General features: G+C 43.4%; 1 protein-coding gene across 1 annotated transcript in view; it reads left to right on the top strand.

The window, feature by feature from the left end:
- Positions 1 to 24,761, top strand: part of ATIC (5-aminoimidazole-4-carboxamide ribonucleotide formyltransferase/IMP cyclohydrolase) — a 32,894-nt gene that overhangs the window by 5,545 nt on the left and 2,588 nt on the right. Inside the window, exons 2-13 of the mRNA XM_026087962.1 lie at positions 984 to 1,110; positions 4,546 to 4,622; positions 5,728 to 5,794; positions 8,214 to 8,302; positions 10,320 to 10,471; positions 10,591 to 10,747; positions 12,465 to 12,590; positions 12,754 to 12,861; positions 14,125 to 14,210; positions 15,453 to 15,542; positions 17,145 to 17,273; positions 18,271 to 18,363. Coding sequence (XP_025943747.1) covers positions 984 to 1,110; positions 4,546 to 4,622; positions 5,728 to 5,794; positions 8,214 to 8,302; positions 10,320 to 10,471; positions 10,591 to 10,747; positions 12,465 to 12,590; positions 12,754 to 12,861; positions 14,125 to 14,210; positions 15,453 to 15,542; positions 17,145 to 17,273; positions 18,271 to 18,363 — 1,301 coding nt within the window. The remainder of the gene's footprint in view (positions 1 to 983; positions 1,111 to 4,545; positions 4,623 to 5,727; positions 5,795 to 8,213; positions 8,303 to 10,319; positions 10,472 to 10,590; positions 10,748 to 12,464; positions 12,591 to 12,753; positions 12,862 to 14,124; positions 14,211 to 15,452; positions 15,543 to 17,144; positions 17,274 to 18,270; positions 18,364 to 24,761) is intronic.

Here is a 24,761-nt window from a genome sequence, read left to right as displayed (position 1 = left end):
GGGGCGGCGCGCGCGCCCGCCCGCTGAGGCGCCGCCGCCGCCCGTTAAACCACCATTGGCGCCCGCGGCGGCGACCGTTAAACCGTCGCGCGGCAGCCGGGGTGGGGGAGGGGCGGCCGGGGCCCGTGGCGCACATGGCTGCGCGGGGCGGAACGGCCCGGCCGTCTGCGGCGCTTCGGGGCGGCGGAGCGGGGCTGCGGGGCTGCGGGGAAGCAGCCGAAGGCCGCGTAAAYCCGTATTTCCGGGCCTGTGCAGCCTGCTGTGAGTGCGTGGTGCAGCCAGGAGCCCGGCTTTGCAGTGCGAGGGGCGAGCCCCGCGCGTGCTCTCCTCTCGGCTCCTGGGCAGTGGGAGCACAGATTTTAACCCGGTAGTTCCTGTGCCGCAGGAGAAGCGCTTCCCTCCGGCCGAGTTCCAATCTCCCCGTGGTCCCTGCTTGTTAATACCTGCTGATGTGTTTAAAAAAAAAAAAAAAGTATTTAAACTTCTCTGTGGTTCAAGTAAATAGAACAGCGGTGAGAGGCTTTTCCACATCCTGAGGCTGGGGCGCAGAAATAAAATAATTAAGTGGTCGCAGTTTTAGAGCACTGGCTCCTTCCTCCCACCAATAACACTGGCATTGCTCTTCCAGTATGCCCCAGAGAGCAGCAGCCAACCTCAGAGCTGTTGGAGAGCAGAACATAAGTCACATGTCACCTGTAGATCAGGAAAGGGTCTTTTTAGAGGAGGCCAATGTCATTTTGGAAATGGGGAAAAATGAGGCACAAATGGGTGCTTTGTGTCAGTGCAGAATAGGCCAGCTGCGGAGATGGGAATAGGAGTGTGTGTGTGTATATATATATATTTAACACACACACGTGTGTGTGTGTATACATGTGTGTACATGTATAAAAAATCATGAAGTCTTCAGTCCCTTAATCTTGCTTTTTTCTCTGTTATGCTCTGCTTTCAATACCAAAATACTTGTTCTCTCCCCTTCCTGCTAGCTTTATTCAGTGTCTCTGACAAGACTGGTCTGGTGGAGTTTGCAAAGGTTCTCAGCTCTCTTGGCCTTGGTTTAATAGCGTCTGGAGGAACGGCCAAATCCCTGAGAGATGCTGGCCTGACCGTCAGGTAAGGGCTCTGTCTTACAAACCTCTCCCCAGAAATTCTCATCAGGTTGTTTAAATTGTTTTCTCCATTCACAAGCAAAAATGACTGAAAGCTGGAGACAACAAAAAATGCTGTCTGAAAGCAAAGTCCCCCCTCCAAAAAACAACCCACCCCAAGGCAAGTTTCGGAATCTTTTTTCTTGGCCAGAGGTAGGTTGACCGAGGCCAAAGACTGTTACGGCACAGGATGGTGCGCGGTGACCAGTAGAGGTGTCAGGACCCTTGTGCTGCGGATGTTGTTTTGTCTGCTTTGAGCCAGCTTTTCTCCTATGAGGCAATCATTTGTCTTAAAATTCATAACCTGGCCCRAGCGCTGCTCTTTGCAGGCAGGTGAAAGCTGATCTTTGCCCAGACCTGGGGCAGGAAGAGCAAAATGTGTCAGAGACATGTTGAAGCTCGTTTGAGATCATTTGTTACAAATCATTTTCCCAGCATGATGGTCATGCTTTTTGGAGAGAGCCTGTAATGTTGTGCATCCACTGCTTGAGAAGAGGCATGAACAATTGCTAGCTGTTTTGGCCACGATTTGGGGGAATTTTTTTTTAGGTTCTTCCGTGCTGCGATTCAAAAACAGCTTCAGCCAAATAAAAATTGTTTCCAGTACAGGGCTGAAAAATCTGTCAATTATTTGGCATGACAGATGACTTTGTGGCTCCTTTTTGCTTCCACTGAATGTAGTAATAGGCCCCTGGGACACATCAGCATGAATATACAGAGCCTCCAGAGTTCCCTGTTCTCGCTGTTATACAGCACTTGGTCTCGTCTCCCTCACCTCTTTGTTTGGCTGTGCATCAGTGAAGGCTGAAGCAAAGCATAGTCACATTTTTCCTTTTACCCCCAATTTATGGTTCCTTCTCCATCATGCACAGTCATGGGGAATGGTAAAACTTTAATGCTTAGACTAAGCTGGGAGGAAGAATACCGAGATACTAGAACTGCGTTTGAGAAGAGGAATATGATGCTTTGTAGTGTGAATCATGTTCTGGACTTCTCTGCTGTTGCACCGTTTGGTAGGCATTAGCATGGACTGTAGCTTTCTGACACAGTAGGGTGGTTTGTTTGTTCGGAGCCTCTGAGCATCACTGTTACCCAAAATTCAAGTTTTGGGTGTAGTTCTTGGGAATGCCACCCTTACTGAAAGGCAGTGTGCTTCTAAGTCCTGTTGGGTAGTTTTAGACACCCCCTCCCCTTCCCCAAACGTCTCCTGTGCTAAATAATGATGTTTTACCTGTCTACCAGATCTTCTCCAGATGTCTGCTTCAGGGGTCTTGACTCTTTCTTTATCCCTTTTTCTCTTCTTAGAATCCAGAAGGAAATAAGTCTGGTTTGAGATCTGTCCTGAGCAAGGCTGGTCATTTCATTTGTCTTAAGATTCCCCAGGACAAGAAACCATTTCTAGGTTTAAGTGAAAGGAAACCAGGTCCAACTGCTGTGTACTGCCAGTTAGGAGAGTTGCATCTTAACTTGCCTAGGTCACCCTCTGAAGGTGCCTCTCTCCTTACCATGAGTGTAATGTGACTGTGCTCTTAACTTGAGCGTCTCGGGCAAGGTAGAGCCAGACCTTAGTGTCCAGCTCTCGAATCACGTACGTATGGGGATGCATGGATGTTCCTCACTGACACAAACATGGTGTGCCTATAACTTGCAAAGTGTCTGTGTCTGTCAGCCTGCTGAATAAGCAAATTGCTATTGTGTGTGTGTGGGGGGGGGGGGAATGGGACTTAATTACTGAGTATACAGCAATATCGGATGGGTGCAGGGCTTGCAGAAGTGATGCAGAAGGGTTGCTCCAGGAGCAGAATGTGTGGTTGTCCCTAAATTATACTTGTCACCTTTGTCCAGTTAAGGCTATCCTTGAACCTGCAGAATGAAACTGAAATTCTGTTGCAAGTCTCACTCCTTGAGTAGAAGGAGGGAAACTGTAAATGTCCTAAGCCAAAGTCAATCACCTCCTGTGCTGGTCAGCTTTGGGAGTAACATTTTTCGAAATGGATGAGAGACAAGCTCCAAAGTGAAATCAATGCTTTGGAAAGTTTAATTAGTTTCTTATCCAAATAGGATTACATAATACCTTTAGACCTATTTGAGAAGCCCAGAACGGGTCTGTCAGTATCTATGGCTCTCCCCAGTTCTGCTTGTTAGCACATTATTGTTTTAATTCTTTCTCTGCATGTGATTCTTTTCTTTCCACCATACTTTATCTCCTCTATTGAACTCACTGTAACTGTATAAAAATCCATTTGGGACAGGAGGGCTTTTAAAAGTTGCCATTACTCTAGCACAATAATCTGACCTTTGTAGTCAAGACAGCACAGGGGGAATGACGTGTGCAACCTTCTGCTTCCTGACTTGTACAGAGGTGTTGAGCTCTGGCTGTGAGCAGACACCTCTTTAAAATGTTGCCTCTTAATAGTGTACCTTAATACGGCAAATATGACTGTCTCCTTTTTTTGCTCTATGCATAGCTTGATCTCGGAGTGCAATTGGATGAGCTTGTATTGAATTATCTAGTCCTTATCTTTTAGGATAAATAATTACTTTCAGAGAAGTCACACTACTCCTTTTGAGGATGGTCTTCCACCCTGTAAATCATTGACTTGGAATTTGCTTGTCTTAGTTATTTCAGTGTAAAAGTTCACTCATGAAATAACCCTGCTGCTTAGTTCAATATGATCCATGTATTTTGTTTTAATTAATGAGAAAAGCAGCTGCTGCCTATTGGGTTTGGGGAGCTTTTCTTTGGTTGGTTGGTTTGTTCATAGTGGAATTTACACAAGGTGTTGTTTTGGGTTGCGTACTGGAAAGCAGTATCCTTTCTGTCTTCTGTTTTGTCAGATGTAGCTTTTGCATAAGATATGGACGGCATCTTACTAAGCGTGAGTGTGCATTAAACCAGCGCTTTGACCATTTTTACTAATGGTTCTATACCTAGTAGCATTTTGCTATGTAGCTGTCAAATGCCAGACAGATCTATCCGAACATGGGACACGTCCTGATAACTACTTCCCAGCCTTTCATAAGAGCAACGCATCATAGTCTGTCACCCAGCATAGCTTTTTTCCTAACAATCCAGTAATATGCTTTCCATATGTTGTGTTCTTACAGAGATACAAGATACTGAAGTTTGCAGGAATCATGCATGTCTCTTCCCTTCTCCTGTCATTGATGGAAAGCTGGTGATTTTTTTTTGTTTTTTGTTTTCTTTAAACACACCAAAATAGAATTGCTAAGTTTAATTTTCCCCCTTCAAAACTTCTAGGGTTTAAGTCTCCTTCCAGTAAAACCAACATTGCCAGTAGATTTAAATTACTGCCATGATGGGAATTACAAACATTCAACCTAGAGATAAAGTCAGTATGAGATATCCATTGCCATGCTGTGTTTTCTCAATGAGCAGAGATGTGTCRGACCTGACAGGGTTCCCCGAGATGCTGGGTGGACGTGTGAAAACCCTTCATCCTGCAGTCCATGCTGGTAGGTTTTTACTATTATGCTTTCAGTCTAAAACAGAAATCCATAGGCAGTGTGGGTGGGAAAAAGGGATTGACAGATGCCTTTTTAAAGGTCGGGTGGAAGAATTGACTAGTGAAAACAGATTTGCTCTAGCAGCAGAATGGCAGATAAAATGCGTGGAGTGGAGAAGAAACGTGTGGTGTCTGCATAGATTTCTCCATTGCTATGCTGACATCTATGCAGCTGGCAGAGCTTTTCCTCTGTGGAGTTGCAAGTAATAGGGCTTTGCAGGAACTGCCTTTGCATGTTCCTTGCAGAGCCAATTTTGGACCTGCTCAGGCAGAGAGTGCCACTGTGTTTGACCTGCGGATGAATCTGGCATGCAGCATAGGGAACATGGCAGCATGGCCTTTAATGGGTGATTCCTGCATTCGCTAAGCTTTTCTGGCTCCTCTTCAGCAAGGAAGAAGTCTGATAACTTATCAATCAGCCGTTAACCCATCTGCTGCTTCACTTCCTGTTTCTGTGCTTGAGATCCCTTGAGTTAAACCAGTTGCCCATCTTGCAATTACATACCTGAGAGGCTGGAGACTGAGTCTCCTCCGAAAACCTTCAACCCTGGATTATGCTCTTGCTTACTCTGTGCCAGCCAGTCACATGTATGTGTCTCCTTCCAATTTCCTACGCAACAGCCAACCGTCTACACTCTTCAGTTAGAAGCACAGCCTCTCTTTTTGGTTGTTTTGTGGGCTTTGTGTATTGCTAGCTTATGAGTGGCAGGTGGCTTTTTCCTCTCTGTGAACTCCGTAATGACAGTTCTAGCATTTTAAGGTTAACAACTGAATGTTTATAAAGTATGGTTTTTGAGGTTGTCTGTTCAGCACTTGGAATCCTTTAGGATTTAGCACTGGAAAAAAATCTATTAGTATGAAATTTGAACAGCCACAGAGCCAGTAAAATGGAATAGGGGAGGGGAGTAGGGACTGAAGACTGTCTGAAATAGAATCAGAATGTTTATGGTAGAAAATCTCTGAGGAGAAGCAGTCTGAAGAAAGATGCTGAATTTAAAAAATGTTTTGTTTTGTTTTTTTTTAAATAACATAAGATGTACTGTTTTTGTAACTAGGCATCTTGGCTCGCAGTATTCCAGAAGATAATGCTGATATGGACAAACAGGATTTCAGCCTTGTAAGGTAAGTGTGGGGCCCATGATGCAATTCATCAGTAATCAAAAATGGACAGTGGAGACTGGTCAACACCTGTAAATGGGAACGGTAGGGATTGTAAGATGTGCAAACCGGAATCTGCAGCCTCCTGCTCCCCTCTTGGGAGATGGTATGTTTTAAAAGCAATGCTTTACAGATGAATCACTGCTTGAAATAAGCCAAAACAAAACAAAAAAGTTGCACCATGGTTTCAACAGGGAGCAAGGGTTTTAATTTCTTCCGTTTGGGAATTTTGATACTTTATACTTTTAGTCAATGTTGGACCTCATTACACTTCTTGCAAAGTTAAATTCAGCACTTTTGAAGCTGGTGCACCTCCTCTCAGCTTGGCTCTGGGTATTTGATCAGATGACAATTCCTGATTTTGAAATGCTTGCTTAGTAAATATACCCTTTGAAATCTTCCTAATCTCATCTGAGTTTCAACACATAAATCAATGACTTTAGACATGAAAAGCAGGTCAGGAACATGTATCATTTGTGCAATTGGATAATAGAAATTTTGAATTTCTGAGAGCCATCATAAGAGCAAGCAAGCTGGAGCCAGAAACAGAAGTAATGCAGCTTGTGCACTAACACATATCAATTTTTTTTTTACTGTTTTTGTTAGAATGCTGAATTTTGTTAGACTATTTACCTGGGGCAATTTGGGACTGTGTTTAAGTAATTGAGTTTAAACTTCTGGCTAGCGATTGTGAATAACCAAATTCTGTCTTAGTGGGTAGCTCCTGATTTAAAAATGAATGGCTGAATTTGAGCATAATAAATTGTAGGTCTAGCCAAAATGGGAGATATAGTTTGACTATGGTGATTGGGCCAGAATCCATTTTAGTTTTTGAAAAGAACTTACAAGCTGACGTGCCCAGGATGGGTGGATTTCCTGGCTGAATTTGAAAACCTGAGATTTAAAACCACAAGAATCTTCACAGATGGCTCAGTGGTGGTGGCTGGTCAGAGTATGTTGCATGTTACAGCAGGCCCTGCTGAACTGCAGGGGGAGTAATGTGTTTTTACATCAGTGGCTTAGCTACAGTGTGCTCTTATCCAGAGCAATAATTTGAATTTTGGTAATCTTGCATAAAAGCAGAAAGAGCTGATTCTCAGCAGGAGGGTATTTGCATAGCTGAATTAAAGTTGCATTCCCCAGTCAAGGTAGCAAATCTTTATATTGATTATTTTGACTTCCATAGATAAAACCATTAGCAGTGATAAAGTCCGCAGAGTCCTGGCAATTTGCAGCAGGTCAGGAGCATGAATGAGAAAGCATAGTAATGGGGGGCTAGGTGTTAGAAATAGTACAGGGCCCAAATGAAAGACATCTTAGCAAATTTAGAGAAATAAGGGGTTCTGAAAGCCATGCTGAAAGCTGATCATCCCCTCCCCTTGAATTCATCATGCAGTGTGGAAACCAAGGAATATTCAAGTTGGACACAAGATGTATGCATCACAGCAATTTACTGCCACTACTTGGCATGTGCCAAGGATCAGTACCTTCATACATTCAGAACAAGAGAACGAATTCATTCTGTTGGATTAAAAACGTTGTATGGGAAGGTCAGAACAGATACATTCTTTCACTATGCTGTATGTCGTACTGTACAGTGTGCTGAGCACATTTGTAAGCTGGGACAGGAAAAGTTATTCCTTCATGCTTCCTGAAATACAGACTGCTGCTGCTTCCACTATAATAAATGACCTGATCACGTCAAGAAACTAATTCCAGTAAGATCCGGTCTTACCTGGAGAGGGAAAAAGTCAACCCTCCCACTTACTTTAATGGGCCACTGAAGTTTTATGCGATCCAGGTTATGCACTGAATACCTCTGGGGCTTCATATGCTGTTTGTATTTTAAAACCACAGAAGGTGACATGTAGGTCACTTTCTGCTCTTGGAAAAACTGGAAATTTAGACTGATTATGCTTTAAGTTTGCAATGGATCTGGATCTGGGTGCAGTCATTTATGCCAGTTGGTGGATGCCTATATTCAGTAGTGTTGAGTGCCCCCTCTGAAGCTCCTTGCAAGGGCTTAAGTTGGGCACCCAAAATCACTAAACATTCAAAAGCTGGCGCATGTATTTAAAGCAATTCTTCTTTTTAACTAATCTTTGTACATTGTGTGATTCTAACTACTGTAATGTTGCTTAATGCGTAGTTAACCGCTATAATGTGCGTACTGTTTGGCCATAGTAACATCACTTGGCATTAGGTTCAGCAATGCTGTCTCGAAGTCTTTTGGAGAAAGAAGCCTTTGTTTATAGGATTTTATGTTGGTCCCAGATCTGATAGAAGAGACGAAAAAACCACCAATAATATCTTGTGCATACCAAGCAGAGTTTGGCCTTTTTATTTCTTGATGAGTAACCTAGTTTTTCCCCTCCATTCTTAGAGTTGTAGTGTGTAACCTCTATCCCTTTGTGAAGACCGTATCTTCTCCAGGTGTAACTGTACAAGAGGCAGTGGAAAAGATCGATATTGGTAAGTCAAAGGGAAAACAAACCTTTTCTCCAGGCAGACTTGATGGTTCTGTCCTTTTGTTTTTGTTTGGAGGCCTTGCATACCCTTAAAGGATCATCAGACACCTTGGTTTGTCTGCTGTGATGTTGGAGTACAGGGATTGGAATTACAATTCCTTAGGATGCTATCTTGCTGGGACATTATGCTTTTGCTCTACTCCCTTATCAAGCTGTGGTCCCAGGAATTAAACCATTCCAGTGGTGTGGCCAGGAGGAGGAGAGAGGAAGTCTGGTACTGCAACTTAACACATCTTCATGACGTGTACAGTGATGTTTGGGTTTTATTGAAGGTTTCAGTGGCCTCCTTCATGTGAACTGGCCCCTTACCTCATGTGGGTTGGTCACTCCTAGCAATGGTTGCCAGGTCATCCCTGAGCATGCATTTTGACAGGGGCAGCGCTGTCCCCCAACATGTGCACAGAGCATCATGTCCATGTGAATTGCCACATGAGAATGAAGGAATGACAGCCAAGCCAGGCTGCAACGTGTAACAGGGATGTTCTCACAAAGGAAGCAGAACATTATTGAGGATTAATCTCTGTCAGGCACTGGGAGATGACTGTATGCAGAAGTGACCTGTTTGCAACTAGCAAACTAATTCCTGTGACAGGCAATCTCACCCTGAAATTGCAAAGTCATTAGTGAGGAGCTAGTACTGTGGCAGAGCTGCAGCTCATGCTGCAATCTCCTTCCTCTGGGAGGAAAGGAAGAGGGGACACCAATTTTGTGTTCTCTATATTCCTTCCTGTTTTCAAGGAACTTCTATCCAAGTTGGCCAAAGAGCTTGAGAGTTACAAGGGGGGAGATGGACAGCATAGTTGGGTAGACCTCATTAATTTTAAGCAGACCTAAAATTAAAATGGCAGTGGTAAGTGGTTGTAATGGGTTGGTAAGCCATGCTGCTAAGGTGGGGAAATCCTTCACTGCCCAAAGGCAGTGAAGTGATCCTGATGTGCAGAAGGCTGTGCTAGGAAAGGGTAGAGAGAGCACTGATTAAACCTCTTTTGCAGCCTCTGGCAGTGTAATAAAAACAAAAACCAGGAGCTTTGGAGAGAAGAAGCCGAACCACAGAAAGTGCTCTGGGGAGCACTGAAAATTGCACTGCAGGAAGCCATTACGAGGATAGAGGCTGGTCTGCTTGTGTGGGAGAGTAATCTCATCAGTAGTTCTGCTCCTCTCGCTGGTTATTAACCCCAAAAGGCCTTGCCTTTCCTTCACTGCTGCATCTCTGCTTGGCAGCTTGCAAACAGTACAGGCACAGTTTTGTGCCATGAGGCTGGATGGGGATTGAATTTTCTTGTAGTAGTTTAGTCCAAATGATGCCCAGCAGAGCTCTCTATTAAATGTTTTATGGAGTAGTACTCACTCTGCATGTAGCAGTGCCAGCCTCTACTTTCCTTTGCAACAGCCTAGTATCTTGCATGATCTTTAGTGTTTTAATAGCTGTGTTGAGTTGAATTTAAGGGGGAAGCATGGCATTTTTGTCTTACACAGAGGACAAGGGCATGATTTGTTAGTATCTGCAGAGAGATTTGAGAACCTTATTTGCTCAGCAGTGTAGAAGTAAATCTTCCCCCACCCCTAGCCCAGCGTTGCAGAGGACAGTGCTTAAGCAATGTCTGTAGAGAGCTGTCCTCTTCAGGATGTGCCTGTGCTGTTTGAAGGCATTCTTGTCCCAGTTGTTCATCCCAGCCCGTGAACCGTTTCCTCATCCCTGCAGCTCTGTCTTTCTGCAAAGGGCAGTCAATGAGTTAATGCCAGCCACCTTCACCAGTGGGTTGGATCAACTGATTGACTTTGCCATGTATGTTTTCAGGAGCATGTCCTTTCTGTTTGCAGAACTGGGGGAGACAGACACATTCATCTGGTGCAAATGACTGATTGGTGCATGTCCTTTCCTGGCCTCGGACATGAGTCTTGGCTATACTGTGTCCAGAAGGAAAGTGCTTCACACCTCTACACTTCTCTCCCTCTTACAGGAGGAGTTGCCTTGTTGCGGGCAGCTGCCAAGAACCATGCTCGTGTGACGGTTGTCTGCGACCCTGCAGACTACTCTGCAGTGGCTAATGAGATGAAGGCATCAAAGGACAGAGACACTTCCATGGAAACCAGGCGTCAGCTTGCGCTGAAGGTCGCTCACATTTGCTCGCGGTGAAGGGCTAGGCCAGGCTCATTTGCCTTTCATTTATTCATTTCCTTTAAACGCCAAATCCTTCATAAGTTGATGAGTCTTGCCCATTCTGCCCCCAGGCTTTCACCCACACTGCTCAGTACGATGCAGCCATCTCTGACTACTTCAGGAAAGAGTACAGCAAGGGGGTGTCCCAGCTGCCCCTGAGGTACGGCATGAACCCCCACCAGAGTCCTGCACAGCTCTACACGCTGAGGCCTAAACTTCCTCTGACAGGTGAGGCCTAGGCCATGCTGGCCAGCAGGGAGCTCTGGGAGAGCCCAGAAAGCAGGTGGTCAGACATGTCTGCCTGATGTCTTTAAATGTGAAGTATCTTGCTGTGCCTTAGTCCAAGGGRTGCCCATCCGTGCCTTATATTACCTGCTTTATTACTGAGTGACAGTGGCTTTTCAATGAAAAGGCTGGGTGCGATGGGATGGAAACTTGTCTGCAGACCCTTACAAGGCTTACTGTAGCTCCCCATTATCTGTTGGTGCAAATTTGTGTGGCCCCCTGAAGATAGTTTGTCTGKGCAAATTTACTTGCTGCACCTCCTACCTGACATCAGCTCTAGAGTCTGGAAAGGAAAGCTTCTTGTCATCCTTTAAGATGTTTTGCTCCTTCCCATTTTCCTTGTTTAGCACCTTCACAATCTTTTTATGTTCCCATTTACTCTGGCCAGAAACTGAGCTGTTCTTTTTCCTAGGTTTGAATGCTTTTTGTTCTTTTTCTTGCCCTGATGCTTTCGAGCAGGGTTTTACTAGCTTAGTTTTCTGGGGTGCTAGCTCTGCTAATGGTGGCAGTAGGAAGAGATATCAGTTTTAGTCACAAGAGTTTGGGGTAGGTCTGGTGTCTCTGCCATTTTGCAGGGTGTGCCGCTCTTTGCAGCCTTGCTATACTGAGGGAATCCCAGTTTGGGAGAGAAAGTCTGGCTAGTGTTGCTCTTGATCGTTTTTAAGGCTGGTTGTAATATTCCTGAAAACCAAGTCTGCTTTCTGTGGGCAGACGTTGTTCTAGAAAGCAGTTGCAAAGCTTTATATTCACTGTTGTGGCATTTCCTTGTATTTGAAATCCTGGGACCTCTTAGGAAGCTTTTCCACTCCTGCACAGGAAGTTGATTTTCTTGCAGGTCTCTCTCCCAGGTATGGCAGCAGAACAATGTTGTGTTCAGCTGTCCTGGCCTTGGAGTATTGCCAAAAGAACCTTTTTCTCCTGTGTCCTGCAAGGCTCACAGTCCTGCCATGTCCTTGCAGGCAGTTCTTACTTTTTGCAGTTTTGAGTGTACCAAGGCAAAAGGTTTGGGAAGCAGATATTCAAAAACTTTACTCTTGGTGTGTATTTCTGATGAAAGATCCAGATTAAGCATTTTGCTAAAAGCTTTCCCTTATTTCCTTACGACTGAGTGGTTATGTTGACTTCAATCCGAGAGACCATGTGCTTAAAGTTTGACTGGTGCCTGAGTACCCTTCTGAATCAGAGGTTAGTCACTATAACAAGTGTAGGAAGTAAAGAAACCTACCTTCTAGTGAGCAGGGAGTGTGCGTTTTTCTTGAGTTCTTTCCTGACAGCACTGCCTACATATCTCAGTCCAAATCAAGCTCTTAAGTTCCTTTAGAAAGAGATGGCAGCTGTTCCAAATTGGTGCCAGCTGAAGAACTTGGAGCACAAGGGAGGGAAGGTGTGGGGGGACAGTGTCTTGCTCCAAGGTCATAGCAGCTTGTGATAGGGAAGACAACTGCATTTGTCTCCTGAGTCCCAAGCCTGTGCGTTCCTCACAAGACACTGGAAGTTTTTCAGGGCACCAAAACAGTTACTGAGGAGCTGGGGGCATCTTAAAAGAACAGTTTTGTAGCGATTTTGATTCTCAGTGGGAGAAGTCTCTTCCAGTTGGTCTCCAGACTCTGGGGACAGGRGTCTGCCTGCTTTAATGTGTCTGTTTGTGCTCTGTCTGCAGTGGTGAATGGCTCTCCAGGGTTTATCAACCTGTGTGATGCTCTCAATGCCTGGCAGCTGGTGAAGGAACTCAAGCAGGCACTAGGCATTCCTGCTGCAGCCTCCTTCAAACACGTCAGCCCTGCAGGTGCGGTGGCTCCTTGCTTTTCTCTTTGAACAGACTGTGACTCTTGGCACGCCCGCCATTGGTGTATCTGCATCCCTTTACCCTGATGGTTTGGGGGAAGTCCCAGGGGTTGGGACCAGAAACAGCTTCTGGTTTGAGTGCCCTGGCTTGTATTTCCCACTAGGTGCTGCTGTTGGAATACCACTCAGTGAGGAGGAGGCACAAGTCTGCATGGTGCATGATTTCCACAAGACCCTAACACCCTTAGCATGTGCCTACGCACGCAGCAGAGGTGAGAGGCCCAAGAATAAACTAGACTGTCTAAAGAACTGAGCTAGTGCTCAACCCTGAACAACATGCTTGACACTTTGCAGGCTCTTCTCTTTGCAGTGTACTCCTCCTTTTCAGGTTTTTCTCTGTAAGGATCTGATTAATAGGCTAAATGAACTGCCCACCTAATAAATCAAAAATTGCTCTCAGAGTGAGCTGAACTTGAATATTGTTCCACAGAGGCTAAAAACATTTCAGATTCCATTCTTTCTGTGATGTATATGGAAGACCTATAAAGTGTTTTTATTAATGAAACAAAAATGTGGAAATTTGGCTGAAGGATCTGTGGGTAACCAAAGAGCTGTGCTGGTGGCACACTCAGCTTTCAGCTGCAGATGGAGTGCTACGGAATACTTATTTGAGCAAAATTGTTTCTGCTCTTTRTTTTGTGGGGGATTTTTTAATGCTTTTGTAGTTCAGAGCTCACAAAAAGCTTAAAAATAAGTAAATAGAAATTCCTCCCTCTGTTTAGCTGAGATACTTTGTGAGTTCTCTCATTGTCTGTGACAATCTAGGAGAATCCAGACAGATTATGGAAAAGAAAGCAGACTTGCTTGGTAAGGGAAACGCAGGCATGGGTTCATTTTTTTTCCACTGCTTTAGGGATCACCTTTGATCATTGCTCACAGAAAACCATTGCATGATCAGTAGAAAAACAGTTTTGGAATGGCAGTGACTGAAGAATTGATGATGTTGAGTAGGAAAGCATCAGTGATAGAGGCTGAGTGCCATTAATCCTTCAYTTTAGCAAAGCACTATGTCATTAAATACAGAGAATATATATATATTTTTAACTACTGTTAGCTACATTTCTGGGTCTGCTTTCTTGCAGGAAAAGCCTGATGGTGGTATATGCATTTGAAAACTTGTCTATTTTCCAACTGTCTCCCATCTAAAATATCTTTCYGTACAAACCTTTCCTCTCCTGTGTCCTCTTGCTATCATGGCTACAGCAGAACTGCTAGCGTTAACGAAGGTAGTGATTACAGAGTTAGAGCTTTGACAAATGCAGTGAAGAAGGAGGAATATCTGAGCTATGGGAATATTTAAAGGTGCATGTGCTTGAGGTAGGATTTTTCATTCTTGTTATTCCTCTTATATGGCCTATTTTTCTGCTTTGCAATTATATTATCAACTTTTGTGGAAAAGAAATGGATTGTAGGAGCAAGGAGTTCTTTGTGTTATACTGTAGTTGGATAAGTTACCAGAAAATATGATTTTGCAGGTGCTGATCGGATGTCGTCTTTTGGTGACTTCATTGCTCTGTCTGATATCTGCGATTTGGCTACTGCTAAAATTATTTCCAGAGAGGTTAGTCAAACAGCAACAAATCATTCTGGTGTAAAAGGGAGAATTACGCTGGATGGAGCCATTTGCTTCTAATGGCCATTCTGCTCAGTTTGGGAGTTTTGATCCATTTTACTTCAGACTATTTATTGGTCCATTCGTGTAATTCAGTATCCGGGGTGCAGAATTTACACCTATCTTCTGATACGTTTTTCCTCGCACCAGTTGAAACCTGGCTGCACGGCAGAGCCTGTGAAACAGCAGTACTCAAAATGCTACTTTCTGAGGAATGATTGCAAACCTCTGTCCTTGATCAGGCCTCAGGAAATAAACCCTGATTGTGCTGTCACAAGTGTCTGATTGAGCAGCTCTAATGGAACAATCAAGGACCCGCAGACCTGATGGCTSGCCTCTTGCCCAAGGCAGGAACGTGGATGTAGATTGCTACCTGCCAGTTGATACCAGTTATTTGTAGGCTCAGCCATTTTACACACTGCACTTTTAACTTTGTTGGTTTCGACTTTAACTCTCTAGCTGACCACATTGCACAAGTTGCTAGATTTAATGCAGAGTTAAACAACTGGAACTTAATGCTTTACCAAACACGCTCATCCTGTTAGATGTTCCTTCAACTGCCTGAGAGGAGGAAAGCACATGCAAAGGCCTATTTCTTGTACATTGAAGACTTTTTTTGTCAAACAAATGAAAGGTCACATTTGATTGGTTTGTGAGGATAGCATAGGGTGTGCTCTTACTTTAAAAAAAAAAAAAGTGATAACATGAGAGGAAAATATCACTTTATGACTGATGAATGTAAACTGTTCTTCTCCATTTTAAAGCTGTTAAAACGGTTCTTTTGCAGACACTTTGTATAATCAGGAGTGTCACTGTTGCAAAAATTAATTTTTTTTGCGTGTGTGTGTGTTTGTGTTTTAAGGCACATTTATTGTTAGGTGGAGAAGTGGGTATGTGATCTACCAGCAATTCTGTCCTGGAGACAGAGATTACTTATTAGTTCTATTGTGTTTAAAGTGTTGGTGAGGCTTTTTTTAGTAACTCCTGTTAGGACCTGATGGAGCTCTGCTTTTTCCTGTTTCAAGGTCTGGAACCAACACTAYAGTAGTGCCATTGGTATCGTATGGTGCATGTAGACCCCTGAAAAGTGGGCTTTAAATGCCTTTCTGGAGATGGCAGGTGGAGTTTTCAGTATTAGCTCTTCTTTTGTTCTTTTTGTCCTGYGGAAGCTGAGATCTGTGTGTGTTGCAGGTATCTGATGGTGTGGTAGCTCCTGGCTATGAGGAGGAAGCTCTCAAAATCCTTGCCAAAAAGAAGAATGGTAGTTACTGTGTCCTTCAGGTTTGTGTTCCTGCTCCACTGTAACCCTCTGCTGCTCTACCCATACCTGCTTTCCACAGATGTTAATATCCGGATAGCTGTGGGGCTGATCCAGGCCCCTCCACAGTGCATGGGAGTGTTTCCTGGTCTTCAGCAGCTCTTGAGCTGTATTTCCACCAGCAGTGTCATGACCATCTTGAGCCTTAAGTCCTGAAGTGAAGTGTTTTCATAATGCCTTCCTTGGCTTTCAAAGTGATATAGATTTAAAGTGACCAAATCTGTGGACCAGCAACAGTACTTCAGAGAAACAGTGTTTCTGGGCTATTTTTTCACTCTCTGCTAGCTTTCTCTTGCTTTCTGCTGTGTTTTTCCTCCCTGAATTTTTGTCATCTAAGACATATTGTCTCAACGCTGTCATTAGTCKTGGGGGTGAGAGGTCATGTGAAGTACATCACTAGGGAAGCCTTGCCAGTGCGTGTGGTGTTTGTAGGACAATCCTCTGYAGAGTCAGTAATGAAGACAGCAGCACAGGCATAGTTTGGACCCAGGGATGACACACYGTTCCATACTGTAACCATGATGCTTGTCAAGGAGTATTAAGATGGTGTTGTCAAATAAGTGTCCAGTTGCCTTCCTAGTTCCTCTACTGCTTATTGGGACTTCAGAATCATSCAGTTTGGGTGAACGTGGCTAATACTACATAATATTGTCCAAGCAGCCAAACAGCCTGACTCCGGGAGACAAATGAGTGAAGAACTTGAGTATTCCATTACAGAAAGAAAATCCAAGGCTTAGCTGAGGTTGCAATTGTAGTGTTACTACCAAGGGAGCTGTAGAAGATGGCTCAGGTGCTTCAGGCAAACAGGAATGAAATTGCAGACAATCTTGGCAGCTGATTACCTCCTGAATTCAATTAGCTTTGCAAGGATGAGGTTGTACTGGTTAARCCTTTATCTTCAGGGCCTGTCTGTCTAAAGAAAGTTGATCTGAATGAACTTCARTAGATCAGGTAAACCACATAAAGTGTCTGTACGCTCCTATTTAGAATTAGTAACCTTAATTTGATCTGGCGTACTTCATGTCTTAATAAACTGAACTGGGGCTACAATAATTACAAATAAACCTATGCATATGCAGACCTTAAGGCAGTTTAACAATTCCCCTTTAAATTTACCCCTTATATTAACATAAATTAACTGTGTTGTGTGCCTGTATGGAGATGAGCCCCAAGAGAATGCATCTCTGGAAATAATCATATTCACTGTTTTCCTTTATGTCGGAGGGGGTTGGGAATTGTACCTTGAGGCACRTATGAAGCAACTCAGATTTCTACCTTACTGTGGAAGACTGTAAGACTCTGAGTGTGTGTGTRTGTTTCTCACAAGGTGGACGTTGGTATATAAGCATCCAAACTGCATTACCTCTCTCCAGCCTGTAAATGTCCCTTCATGCTGTTGAGACCTTGCTGCTCCAATTAATTCTAATTACTTTTGATGATCTGACATTGCTTCCTCTAAACAGTTCACTTCTTTTGACTTCCTTAGAATGTTTTTTTTTAACCTAAACTATTACTGGATGTTGGCTTTGAAGAGGTCTRTTATTGGCCTCTCTGTTGGCTTTTAGATGGATCCTGATTATGAGCCAGATGACAATGAAATTCGAACCCTCTATGGATTGCATCTCATGCAGAAGAGGAACAATGCAGTCATTGACCGGTCATTGTTCAAGAATATCGTTACAAAAAATAAAAACGTGAGTGTCAGAAGACTGATAAATGCGTGTAAAGATTGGTGGAGTGAGCTGGTATGCTTTCATCAAGGAAGTTAGCACTGTTCTATTTTAAGAGCTCTTGAAACATTTTAATGAGCTTAAATTGGCTTTCGGCAAAATARTGTAGCAAACCCTCTGGGTCAGATATACTCGGGCAAATCAGGGTAGTTTGCCTTTGTTCTGATTCTTTACATAAATAAGATGAGCTAGACCTTGTCTTTTATCTCTGACTACCAAAATATTTGTATTCCATATAAATAGGAAGCTACCTTGTTTAATTTCTTATAGTTGAGCGCCATGTGCTAAGGATCAGATGTGATCTCATTCTGACTCATTGTTTAATTCTCCCTTTGGTTTACAATGTATTGTATAAACTCTGATCTTACTGATGTTGCTCACCCTTTAGAGTTCACATCATCAGAAAGTTATCAGTTATTTTTTCGTCTTGAATCTTGTTTTCATTTAAAAAGCAGATGTTAATGAGCATGTTATTAGTCTTGGGCTCAGAAGTAAGTTCAGACATTGTGGTAATGAAAACTTTTTACAGATWAGTAATGGAATATACTTAAAATAATACACAATGTAGAAACTGTGGACATTACTGCTATTGTAGTCTTCTGCATACTTAAGCATGTACTTAGCTTCTTGCCTGTGAGCATTTCTGATGAAAAGTCAGCAAATACAGAAGACTTTGCATGATTAGGCCCAGCAATAGAGCTGTCATGACCTGATAAGATTGAGTCTTGTCCCTACAAGCTGATGACATTAGCTGCCAAACCAGTCATTTGTAATTTTTTAATCTAAACAAGATTTGTTAGTAATTGAACAAAGCAGGATATCATTAGCTGTCTTGTTTTCCTCTTGCTATGATCCAGTACTTCTGATGGTTTTGGAGGTTTGCRGTTCATGAGCCAATTGCAGACCATCCTAGGTGTTGGCTGTCAAAGCGGGCTGTTGACGATGGCTTTTGTTGTTTCAGCTGCCCGAGTCTGCTGTCCGAGACCTGATTGTTGCCAGCATCGCTGTCAAATACACCCAGTCCAATTCAGTTTGCTACGCCAAGAATGGGCAGGTAACCAAATCCAACACCTCTGGGGAGTTGTGCTCTCACAGCCAAGCTGGTCCAAGTGCGCTTTTGTCAGGCGCCGGGTTTAAAATCACTTAGCATGCAGGAAGCTATTAAGCAGTTACAAACAAACTGCCTTAGGCAAAGCTGTGCAGAGCAGTAGGCAAACCTGTGTTTCTCTTAAGAGGCTCCCTCAAACCCAAAACTCAGTGATTCTTTTGCTTTCATTTTTGTTTTTTTTTTGTTAGTTTTTCATGATAATGAGAGGATTGGTCATTTAAATGGTGAAGTTGCAAAAATTCTCATGCCTTGAATCATTTCTTTTCAACTATTCTTTCCTTTTATTATCTTTGCTTTTTTTTGAGGGCCTGTACGCTTGCTGTAGTCTGTACAGAGCCTTAGGACATCACAATAGTTTTCAAAGCTGGATTTTGACTGTCCACATGGTTCTTAGTTTTGTTTTATTGTTTTCATTTTTTATATAAAGCAAGATGAGGTGTGGTGTTCTCTTCATTTGCCCCTGCCCACCCTCTTTGGGATATCAGAAATCTTCTGTTCTTTCTGATTTTTAGAGCTTATGATATATGTTGGGATTTACAGGGGCATTAGAAAATGTGTAGGTAAGAGATAAATCTTGAATTTTAAAAAATTCTTTCTTTCCAAATTATCATTAGGTGTTCAATTTAAATCAGTTATCCAAAAGTTGTTGTAAATGTACTAAAAGCTACATTTTTGCCCAATGGCTCACTCTTGTGATGCTGTTGTTTAGCTGGTCCTCAGCTCTCCATGGCAACTTTTCCACAGAGCTGGGTTATTTTTTGTAAAATAAAATTTTACAGGAGAAAAAGAAACATAGAATGTTTTTGATAATCTTGAGCTTTGGTGCATCATAAWGCAGCAAAATGGATTAAACAGTGTAACTTCCAGATACAGACTGAATGAACTGCAATGCTGTTCTGTTTGCAGTGGTACTCATCTACATGTGTCAGATTGTTGTTACAGCCTGCAAACATTGCAGCACTCGCCATATTTTCTGGGGTTGTGTGCTATATAGTTCTTGCAAGCCRTGTCTCTGGAGAACAAGCTTTTCTTTCCCTCTGCTTTGTTTTTTTCCTCTTGCTTTTAAATGGTTCTCTGTCCACAAGAGCATTAGTTCTTGTAGCCCCAGAACAAAGGTGTCACTATCTTTGCTGCTCCTTTTCCGTTAATGTAGCAGCAATTTCCCCAGCGCTTTTTGTAAGTCTGGACTTAATGTGGTGCTGCAGCTGTTTTTGAAATGTGTGTGGTGATGCATGTACCATATGGAAGGGAGAAGGCATGAGGGGGTGAAAAGCAGTGTGGCTAGCTAGGGATCTAACTAGCCTGGCTTCAACTATATTTTGCTTATTCACAGGGGTATATTCTGATTGAACATAAGTGTGTGTGTGTGTTGTCTTGGCTGATTGTATATGTGACAGGAAAAAACAGGATCAAAGGTCTGTATACTGCACTGAGAAACAAGTGTCTTTTTTTGAACAGTAAAGGTCAGCAACCATTGCAATCATTTATTCAGGGAGGTGGTGAATCTGTTCTGAGGTTTTTARTTCAAAGCTTAATATCTTTCCAAAGAGATTGATTACCATCCAAAAACAGCAGAGTGTGGTGCACTATAGGTAATGATGGAGCTCGGACAGAAGCTCCTTTCTAGCTTTAAAATGTCTAAAATGCCTCATGAGACTGTTGAGCATCGAGACCATTGTTCTTAAGGTAGAGATGGAGGAAGAAACAAGGTCTGGTGGAAACCCGTCTCATTAAGATATTGGTTACYTCAGATTCTTTTTGGTGGTGTGGTGAAGAACTAACTACTGGTTGTATCACCTACCAAGGCACGAGAAACAGCTGTATACAGGGACATTTGGTTGCAAATCGGAACCAGTACAGGTTAGAAACAGCCAAAGAAAGAGATTTTCAGCTTGTTATGATTAAAATGTATTTCCAGTGTGTGACRTGTTTGGGTTATGTAGGTCAAGCCTGGGAAATCCTGCATTCTTTCAATTCCATTGCATTTGGTTTTCCAAGGGGTATTTCATCCTCACATTGCCCCTGTTGCTTAGCAAAACTCTTGTGTATAAGATATTCAGAACTTTTGACAGCTTGGTTTCATTGGGATCATGAGTGGATCTGCTGTTCCAGCCAGGGCTGGTGCTCTGCATTTAAAAAGTCCTAGGAAAGGATGRAGTGGGAGGAAGCGTTTATGGACTTGAGTGTCACTTAATTTGCAGGAAGCCAGCTGCCACTAATTGCAATAAACACTTTCACTTGTTTTGTCTGYTTTTCAGCACAGGGAAGCCAAAGTGTATATAATATGTTGATTTACAGTTTCTTTAGTGATACCATCATGCTTTAAATTTAACAGTTTAAGATTTTTCTCCTCCTTTTTTCTCTGCATACAAGGATAAAATTTGCCTTACTATTTTCCCGTAATGCTGCAGACATTTGTCACTTACTACTATTGTTTGTCTTCCCAATTGCAAAAATCCTTTGTTTGGCTTTATAATTCCAAATGTATCCAAGGCTTCTGTTTTCAGTTATTACTCGGAGTAAATCTGAGTAAATCCAGGCCAGTCTGGATCATTCTGTGAGGATCCTCTGGGCATTATCCATCTCATCCACTCCATGCTTTCGCACAGTATTCCAGCTATGGGGGGATGTTGAGCTCTCCTGTGAGCCGAAATGTTTCAGTCAAGAAGTTCTCAATTTTCACTCGACAAGCCTTTTTTTAATGAATTGATTTGCTACCCACCCTGTGTTACTGTCTCCTTTCACTTGAGCCTTAAWAGGCTCTGCTTAAGCACTTTTTGATCCCCAGTAGATTAAACTCTGAAAGAAACATAATTATTTTTTGTGTAGCYGTGGACAGAAAATGGGAGGTGGGTGGGTGTTGTTTTCTTGTGGAAGACTTTGAGGTTTCAGCTGTGTTTTGGTATAGGAGAAAGCCAACATTTGGGGAAGGAGGAGATGAGGTGTGGGGAGAAGCAAAGTGAGGAAGACAGGGAGGGAATAGGTACATTTAGACAGGCAAGGGTATAGGGAGTTCCAGGTACAAGTCTATGGTTTATATTAAGCAGAAGCTCAACCTGCTGAACTCTCCAAGGAAARTCAGTCTGTCTTTGGACCAGAAAATCCAGTCTAGACTGAAGAAATCTTCCACAGCAGAGTCACACAGAAACAAATACTTTTCTACAAAAAATGATTTAGCTTTCTCTAAATCCTCACTTTYCCACAAAGTGCATATTATCAGCATGTTCCTCCCTGAGTCTCGTTATGACCTGCCTTTTAGAACAACGTGGGCTCATCAGAAGGAGCCACAGAGAAGCAGCTGTTGTTTTTCTCTTGCCTGTTACGCCAATGTAAGAACACTGTTCCATGGGTTGCAGATATGTTTGCAGATTTGGGGGTACCAGTGAAGACCCTACAGAGGCTGGGCATTTGTTATCTAAARGAGAAAATTCTTGCCATTTTGGAATTTTTGAGTATGGGCCAAAGTTCAGGTTACCCATCTCCTGACTGACAAAATTCAGGTCACAAAATGGTGTTTTAAGCAGCTCATGGAGAAAAGGAAAAACGCTATTTTTGTGAAGGGTGACTGGATGCTCGCAGGTAGGAGAGCTTGATTTCTAATGTGTTTGCCCATAAAAAGGCTGCGTGTGTGTGTATGGGGAAGTGGAGGCACTGTGCTGCATTGGCCTGGAAAAACCAGCTGAGGCCAGGGCTTGCAGCAGACTGGCCAGTTCTGTCACATTAGTGCAAGGCCACAGCTCACAACATACTAGATGAAGATAAGATGCCATTTTACCTGGAGATGGTCAGAGGACACTGCATTTCTGGCACATTACGTCATATTTCTTTGAAACTTAAGATCTCGCAGTATTTTGGCTCTGCTGTCTGCAGTCTGTCCAATACTCTCCACCACCAGCATCCSCAGCTAAGAACTTCTGCCTTAGCCTAACCCAGCTTGCTAGGCCCCCTCCARGAGCTGGGTGACAATTAATGATGTGCAATGTATGGGGCAACCTTCTGGCATTAAGCACTCTTAAGGGCTGTTGTCTCTCCAGGGAGAAAGGAAAAAGCTTCACAGATGAGACCATGTACTTCCCCCTGGCTGGCATTGAGGTCCCTTGAGATGCAGGGTCCCCTGCAAGTTTGAAGGTTAAACAGGGCAGATGTGATAGCAGAGATAAAACATCAGTGTATGTGGGGGGGAAGGTGTCACCAAGCCACCAGAAACTTCTTATCTATTTAGTATTTACAGTAATATTAATATTTACCCCTGTGGTTTATTAAGCACTGATAGCTGTTCAGTTACAGTTGAGCAGATGATATTAAATAGTAGCCCAAGTCTTTCATTTGTTCCTTGGGGGAAGAGTATCTAGTAGCATGTTTTATGGTTCTGGTAAGAGGTGAAGTCACTGTGTCTTGATGAATGAGAAGGCAAATGATTCATTCATTTGAGGGCAGCCTTTGACTTACAGCTTTACCATCTGTTGCAGTCTAGCTGAGCTGGAAACTCTGAGGTATTGGCCAGAACCGCTGGCCTCAGCAGTGTCCCTGGAGCAGTCCCCCACGCGAACAGTGTCTGGTGAACAGTTCAGCTGTGGCTTCACAGGAGGAGGAGGAAATTATGGAAAAGAGTTCTGTTTCCTGACAGATCTCTGGTTTGAAGTGGCAGGAGCTCTCTTTGGAAAGCAGGATCCATGAGCTCTGAAAGCCATGGAGAAAAGTTACCAGCCCAAATTTGACAGCTGGAGTGGCTACACTTAGCATTTATGTGCCTGAGAGTCATGCCTGGCATACTGTCATGGCAAAGGCAAGGCTGAGGAGGGGCAGTTTGGAGTTCAAGAGACCCCAGCTAAGTCCCTTGCACTTGTCAGTTGTGACTGCAGACAGACCATGTTTGCAAAACGGAGGTTAATAGCACGAATTTCTTCCCTTTTGAGGCCGAGGGAAAATACAGTCAGTTTTTGCAGGGACCTGAGATGCTCCAAGTACTTAGCAGAGATGATGCTGATGCTGGAGGTTGAGACTGGCACTGCAGTAGGCAGTGGACCTGGCAGGTGAGTGCTCTCACATCATCAGAGGCAGAGAGACTAGTGGGGACTCTGTGCACTGCGGTGTAGCCTGCCGTGGCTGTTCAGGCCTAGCCTTGCTCACAACTAGTGGCAGTCAGTAGCTGTTGTTTGGCCTTGGCTGAAGGGGTGCAGAGAGAATGCCACAAACCCCACAGCATTCCCTGGATTGGCTCCTGCCTTGAATTTATTGAGGTGTGAAAGCATGATATGGTGACCCTGACAATACTCAGTTTCCTGGTTCGTGAGGAGAGGATGAAGTTCTTGCCAGTTCTCTTGCTCTGCCAGTGTCCAGTAACCAAGATGTCCCCAGCCACATTTATTTTTCAGCTGTGTCAGAACYTAAGAGTTATCTTTGTTCACAGGTCAAGTTTGCCCAGACATGAATGCAAGAGCTTGTTTGCATTGCGCATCAAACTGTGACAAAGGGCTTTCAGGGTTACCAGACCACTAGAAGCCAAAGAGTCTCTACATATTTTAATCTATAGTGTACCTGAAAAATTGACAGAGGTTGAATGTGTCTGATGATAACTGGACTCCAAAGAAAGTGGTTGGAAAAAGAGAAGCAAAAGGAGGCAGAGCAAACACCATATTTTTATTAAAGCTTTCTTGGGGGGAAAAAAATCACCTTTCAGATCTTGCTCCCAGAAGCACTAGGTCTGTTTTACATCAAGCACCAGTCTTATTTAATAAGGGCTGGGGTTAGCAGGCAGCTATTTTTAAAATCCCAGACGTTCTGGCAGATGGCAGAGTAGGAAGTGTGTTGGCAGCTCCAGGGCCTTGATAATTCAAGTGATGTGATGGTCCTACTGGCTTGCCTTCCTGATCGAGCAGTAGATTTACTTTCTTATCAGCCTTGACAGACAAATTGCCCCATAATCCACCAGATATCACAGCTGATCTGTTCAAGCTCCGTATGCCAGGCCCACCAGAAAAGATTATGCTGTTTGGGTGGCCCAGGCTCAGACTTCAATCCTCTATCCAAAGCCCCTTTTCCAAGACCAGGTAGGCAGCTTGCCATCTCTTAGCAGCTATATTTGATTCTATAGCTGCTGGGGCTCAGATATTGTTTGGATGGATGAGAGGCTGTAGTGTCCTCAGTGCAACTGTCAGCTCAGCAGATCTGTGAAGTTAAAAGTACAGAGATCTGTCCCTATAAATGATCCACAGGATTAGGGATACAGGTATTTCCAGAGTCACCCTTGCTAAATTACATGAGCAATGTCTCTGCTTCAGTGAGGAGCAGCTAATCTGTGGGAGGTCTTTCCTGATTGCTTGGCTGGAATGCAGCTTTGATTA

The sequence above is a fragment of the Apteryx rowi genome, unplaced genomic scaffold, assembly GCF_003343035.1.
Source record: "Apteryx rowi isolate R43461 unplaced genomic scaffold, aptRow1 scaffold_12, whole genome shotgun sequence".
Classification (NCBI taxonomy): Eukaryota; Metazoa; Chordata; class Aves; order Apterygiformes; family Apterygidae; genus Apteryx; species Apteryx rowi.
This window is presented reverse-complemented; position numbering and strand designations above follow the sequence as displayed.